Raw genomic sequence first — 7,159 nt, forward strand, 5'->3', positions numbered from 1 at the left:
AGTAAATAAATCCTTAAATTATAACTATATTACTATTGTAGTAGGAGCCTTCCTCGACTACTATCAAAAGTAAAATAAATCCTTAAATTATAACTATATTACTATTGTAGTAGGAGCCTTACTCGACTACTTATCAATAGTAAAATGTATTCTTATGTTACTATTATAGTAGGAGCCTTACTCGACTACTTATCAATAGTAAAATGTATTCTTATTTTACTATTATAGTAGGAGCCTCACTCGACTACTTATCAATAGTAAAATGTATTCTTATTTTACTATTATAGTAGGAGCCTCACTCGACTACTTATCAATAGTAAAATGTATTCTTATGTTACTATTATAGTAGGAGCCTTACTCGACTACTTATCAATAGTAAAATGTATTCTTATTTTACTATTATAGTAGGAGCCTCACTCGACTACTTATCAATAGTAAAATGTATTCTTATGTTAATATAATATTATTGTAGGAGCCTTACTTGACTACTTATTCAATAGTAAAATTTATTCTTATGTGAATTCAGTGTTTTTCAAATACTTTTAAAAATAATACTTCAACCAAGTATTTTTAATTTTTTTCTCAAAATATCAGTATTTAAAATTAAATACTATTTTTAATATACATTAATATTTTTTTAAGTTTTGATATTTTCTATTTTAATTTTGAAAACGTAAAATAAAAACTAAAATTGAGAATATAATATTACATATATAATAATATATTTTTTACTGTAAATTATACTCAACAGAAAGTCAAAAACTTTGACAAAGATAACAGTTGAGTATAAATAAGTTCTGTTAAATTATGTGGTGTAAAATATATACTATTTACAACTATTAATGTAAAAACATACTATTATGTTTTTAAATACTTTTTTTTAAGTAGGTATATTTTGTATTTTTACTCAAATACTTATTTTGCTTTAGTATTAAAATACTTATTTTGTTTGAGTATTCAAATACTTAGATGCGCCTCTGGTAGGGACCTTACTTTACTACTTATCAATAGTGTAAAACAATCGTTTGCTATAAAATACTAATTAAGTATATGTATAATATCCATGTATTTTATTTTTTTATGACGTGCAATGGCATTTATTATATTATTTAAAATACAATTGTATATTAAATAAAAATTAGATAAATAGGTAGGTAATTATTAAATAATAAAAAATTAACTATTGGTAATATAATTTTTATTTTTTTAACATTTATCATCAAAATTGCAGATTGTTTTTAAATCTATAAACAAAATAAATACTATGTGAGTAAATGAACATGAACCAAAAGTTAATAATAATTACACAGCAGTAATAAGTTTGAAGTGATTTTTGGGATTCTGAATCGCTCTGATCAATGTAATTATTATTAGTTAAATTTTTTTTTTCGTGATGTATAATGATGTATGTTATTAATTAAAATAAATTTAGTTGTATAGTATGAATGTATTGTTATTATAAATGTATTTGTATACATGTAAGTGGTACACTTGTACTAAGTAATAAGTATTAATTGTATATTTGTATTTTGTAGATCAAAATTATGTAAAATTACTTGTTTAAAAGTTTAAAACGTTATATTATCTTTATAAATTTGTTATAAAGTTATTGAGTAGTACCAACAATAAATAAATGTATGAAGAGATTATTAATCTAAAAGGTTACCAAATTAAAAGTGTTTGAAAAACTGACTTTTCTATTTGTTATAATATTTATTTATTTGTTTTATTTTCTACACGCTAACCGAAATTTTAAAAGAGTGAAAAGATAGATAATAATATGATAAATTAATATATTATGTTATAATTAAGTAATAATATAAATGTAACAGTATATAACGAATTATGCAATTTATTCAAAAAGTATTGATCTACAATCTACATAAATATTCAATATATCCATATGAAATTATGAACTACATTTTATTAGATATATTTTATTTAATATATTATATTTTTTGTTTTATTGGCATTATGGCATTCATGATATTATAATTGTCAAAATACTTCGATTCATTTTAAGCTATTCAAATAGGGATTTGAATTTTTTTTGCTTGGTTAAGAATCTTGAAAATAGAGTACAAAATCCACTTAAGTTGTTCTTATAGCATTATAAAATATAATTAAATAAGGGCGTTGCAACCAGTGATTTTCTGTCTTTGTCTAACACACGTGGACATAGGAATAACGACCTAAGCGGCTAACAAAAATTAAGGTACTTCTAGTTGTTCGATTTAAAAAATGTAAAGATGTTTGAATTGGTATACAAGTTTACTTTGCATCGGTTAAAGCACTTTTTCAATTGTAGCAATATTTTTATGAAAATAAATATTTTAAATTTTACAAATTTGTCAATTTTTAATATTAATTATATTAAAAAAATGTTAAAAATATGGTTCGCCTTACTAATATAGTAAACTTTTATAGTCAATATCAATAATTCTGTTATAATCAGAATAAATTATTCCATCCACGCAAATTTAAAATATTTTACAGTTGATTATTTTTTTTATCAAGAAACATGATTTATTTTTTACCACGTATTTTTGAAAAAATCACATTTTATTCTAGTGACTTACTCAATGTCAAAGTACCTTTGACACCTACCTTTATAGTAGAGGAACATTGGTAATTTTTATGGGGAAGTTCTCTGGGATTTTGAGATTTTTTTGTTTATAAATGGTTGCTATGGGTTTTAAAGCTATTACCTATAATAATAATTATTGGTTGCCGTTGGTTTAAAATGGTTGCTATTAATTATAGGAGAAATAATTAAGTATTATTATGGCCTCTCATTATTGTCTTATGACTTATTGTCTACCTGGTATGCTGTCGCATAGTACATACTGTCCGCGATCAGTTACATAAAAAAGGAATTGAAGAATAACAAAATTTTTTTTTTAGAAATAATATACATGGCAAAACAACGTTTGCCCGGGCAGTTAGTAAATTATAAATAGTTAATTAATCAGAACAATTATTATATTAGAATAAATGACAGATTATATTATTTACAATGTTTAATGGTTTTAAACTTTTAACAAAATAGTACATATTTATTTCATAAATAAAATAATATAATAATTGTAAACACTAAACCTATAGGCATAAAAAGTAAAAAACCAATACCTACCTACTTAAATATGAAAATACAAAATATTATTTTAATTTATACTATAGTCGAAACTCGTGAATATTTGTGGTTACTTACCTACAGAAGAAGTAAAATCAATTAAGACGTGGAGGTTCAGCTTAATAAAATATTAATTTTTTTTTAACAACGCCAAAAACTTTTATAACAATTAAATATTCATATAATTTATAAACGCATTGAATATAAGAAGGTAATATGAATTACTTAATTGACAGTAAAAGAATTGACCATTAAAAATGACGTCCGTTCCAGTCCACAGCTAAGCAACAAGTCAACGTTCGTTGGTATTGTTGCCTGTTGGTAATGCACAAGACGAAAATAGCTCATTGATTGTATATTTAGGCCGCTATAGGGGCAAGTCTTGATAAATTGATGCACCCGTGTGCTGCGGTTATGCAAAAAAAAGACATTTATAACTTGCATATAAGTCGAAAAATATAGTATGGATAAATTTAAAATTTTTACAACAGTCTTTTTGAATCTAGGTACCTATGTAATGAGTAATGACCTCTCTACAGTCTATGGAAAGCTAATTATAAATGGCTGTAGCCTGTAGGTGAGTTGCGGTGAGTAATGGAATTAAACGTGATCTGCTGAGCGTAAAATTTGATATTATTTACACAGCGTAATCCGCAGGGTTTAGAACGCTGCGGAAAACCGGCCCTGCGGAATACGCAGTGTATTGTGTATAGCTCCGGCCCCCAGCCTAATAGATAATATTTTATAATTATTTAATATTATTATTAGTGGCGACTGGCGGCTCGTGTATAATATGTGCACAAGTGCACGTGCACTACCTACCCAAACTCTTCAAAAATTGAAAACAAATTATAATAATACAACCAACTACCAAGTACTTGTAGTGTTATTAAGATTATGTTTCAAAATATAAAAATATAAATTCAGACTTCAGAGTATTAATAAAATAATATAATATTTGGATTGGGTTATTTCGAAGGCCAAACAGCCGGGTGGTTGTCATTGCCAGAACCGTATCGGTGTGTATTATAGTAGTACAGTAATGCACACAATCGCTGTGACATTTGTAGGTACAGAGTAAAAATTAAAACAAGTCGAAATACGCAACCCGCCCGGCGCCCGCCACCCGCGTTATAATCATAGGACCTTATACTAATAGACGGAACATACAGTTGGGATTAGTCTAAGGTTAGTGATAGGTTATAATGGTATTTATGTGCACATTCGTTTCTGTGCACATAAGTATATAACCAATTTATTTTGAGCGAATTATCTTATTTTCTACGTCGCCATCGCGCATCGGCATCAGCATTCAGCATTCAGCATTATAATTTATTTTTACTCTATTCGTATTTATATATATATAATTATATATAATATTGGTTATATTATTTTTGGATGTGCGGTTGTTTTTCATAAAAACCCACGAGTCGCCACTAAGTATTATAAAATTGTATGTTATGCTACGGAAGTATTGGATACGGAATTCTGTTTACAATAATATTGTTTTATTATTAATTATTTTGGTTAATAATATTTGTTTAATATCAATAGACAATATCACAATTCACCACAACACATTTTTAATTTTAGATAAAAATCCCCACACACTAAAAACACACGTAAAAAAAACACGTAAAACCGCACTGATGCATGTACGGGTATTATTTGTTTAATAACAATAGACATAACCAAAATTCATGTCATAAATCACTAGAAATTCTCGGAAACGGAATATGCGGGCAGGTTAGGTATATTGAACAATGGCTTATTTTTTTAGTTATTTAAAGTTAAAATTTGGATGATATTACATATGAAAAAAGTAAAAACCAATAATAAGTATTTTGGTTATTTTGTTGTAATTCTATAATATTAATTCAACTTACCGGCTACCGTATCAATAATAAGTAATAACAATATTAATATAATATAAAATATCCACACTCACAAGTCACAACCGTCATCGCTCAGAATCGTTTTTCGTATAAAATGATATTTTATCATTGAATTCTAATTTAATACTATCCATTATACAGTGCCCACTTGCAACCTACTGTACAGTAGAGCGACATCCATAGCCCACCTTTTTTTTTTTTAATTTAAATGATGTTTAAATTGTTTTGAGACAATAAGTACTTTGACAAATTAGTGAAATTGATGTCATTCCCTCAAAAATATTATTCTCTATCGTTTTTGTAATGAGTGATTTTACTCTAAGATTACTCGAAAAGACGAAAACATAAAAAAATAATACTGAGTAGATGCGTTTTGTCTATGTGGTGCGTAGACCAGAGAGAGAAAACAAACGGTGTTTTAGGATGTCAGATTGTAACACAAAAAACAGCTAAAATGTTTTTAATAAAACATTTTCTTGTTACAGGCTATGGCCTATATGTGCATAATAATTATTAATAAATTAAAGTTGACTATAGAAATCTAATAATTGATTTGGGGTAGTTCATATGCTCCTGCCTCAGAATGCCTCCTGTGTTTCATATAGCACATTAGCACAAGTCATCACTGATGCAGAAAACAAATTTTATTATTAACAACTAACAAGGAATGTATCCATATAAAATGTGAGCTTTGTGCTTTGCTTGTCAATTTCCTTGATTTATTATTATAATATCTTCTACATTACTACATTAGTACCTAGTATCAACATTATGTATATATTATAAATTATTAATATAAATAATGAATTGCAATGTATTTAAATGCAAGTCTGCGGGAGGATTAGCTGGTCACCGATAGTCACGAGTGGGCCCAAATTAATGTCACGTGCGTTTCTTGGAATCGATTTAGTTCGATAGTCGTACCAATCGAATAAAGACGTCATAGCGCTTAGGTATATTATTTTTAAATGGTATATTCAAACAATCGGATATTTCAATTGTTTTATATCGATTGTTTGAATACTCATGGTACATTGGTACTCACGGACCAGGGCTATTACTTATTATTCCACAGACAGCAGGAGTGCGGAACGTTCATGTCTTGAGTCCTAACTCTTATTTGACATTTCTGACTTCTGTTTCTACACTAAGCCTACCAAACCGTCGATTGTAAGTATTTGAACTTTTATTTTACAAACTTGAGATTATTTATTAAATATAATAATATTTTATGAATTATTAGACTCAAAATAATAAGTACTAGGAATTGAATATAATATTATAATATACTTTTATATAGGAGATGATTGCAACCCAGCTATGTCTATGCATACTTTATTCCATAATATAATATTTTTTTTATTATATATTGAACGTTTTTAATATAATTATACAACCATATAATAAATAAATTAAAAATATATTAATATTATAACTTATAAGTTAAAAGTTAATGAGTTAGATTAGAGTAGGTACCTATATAATATTATAACTAATAACTATATTTGTTGTACTTACAATTTTAACTAAATTATATTTTTTTTATTTATTCTTTATGAAGGTGATGGGCCTTCAATATAAAATATTTAATGGTTTGACAAGTGTTTTCATAATTTATTGAATACACTTTTTATTTTTATATCTTAAATTAATAATTTCATATCTTACTAATATATATTTGTAATAAATTATAACAGTGTTCTGCTGGTTAATTTTGATACCCTAAGTATTTTTAAAACTTTTATCGAAGTCCAAAGAAAAAAATCTGTTATTTAGTTAGGAAGTTTTACTAATAATATTTTAACAATGGATAAGGTCAGATGTATTATAATATCCATAGATCCTAGCAATGAATACACAATGAAGAAGTCTTCCAATATTGATAATTCACTGTTTGTAGATTGTAGGGGTAGGGTTCAGAGTTTCAGACCCCCCTGAAATTTCTTCCTTTCCCATAAATACTTATTTACCACCATTTCACCAGGTACTAGGAGTCGATCAAATGTATTTTTAGCAGATATAAAATAAATTGTCAATTTATTATTAATTATAATTTGTTATAACTAATTATATAAAAACTTTTAGCAAAAAATAATGTAAATTATTTACTCAGGTAAAACCCTAACCAAAC

General features: G+C 26.4%; 1 protein-coding gene across 1 annotated transcript in view; it reads left to right on the plus strand.

Annotated features, from left to right (window-relative positions):
• Positions 1–6,834: 6,834 nt before the first annotated feature.
• The window catches only part of LOC115034823 (bromodomain-containing protein DDB_G0280777-like), a 2,005-nt gene continuing 1,680 nt past the window's right edge, over positions 6,835–7,159 (plus strand). The window contains exon 1 of the mRNA XM_029492293.1: positions 6,835–6,920. Coding sequence (XP_029348153.1) covers positions 6,835–6,920 — 86 coding nt within the window. The remainder of the gene's footprint in view (positions 6,921–7,159) is intronic.

The sequence above is a fragment of the Acyrthosiphon pisum genome, unplaced genomic scaffold (assembly GCF_005508785.2).
Source record: "Acyrthosiphon pisum isolate AL4f unplaced genomic scaffold, pea_aphid_22Mar2018_4r6ur Scaffold_21178;HRSCAF=23236, whole genome shotgun sequence".
Classification (NCBI taxonomy): Eukaryota; Metazoa; Arthropoda; class Insecta; order Hemiptera; family Aphididae; genus Acyrthosiphon; species Acyrthosiphon pisum.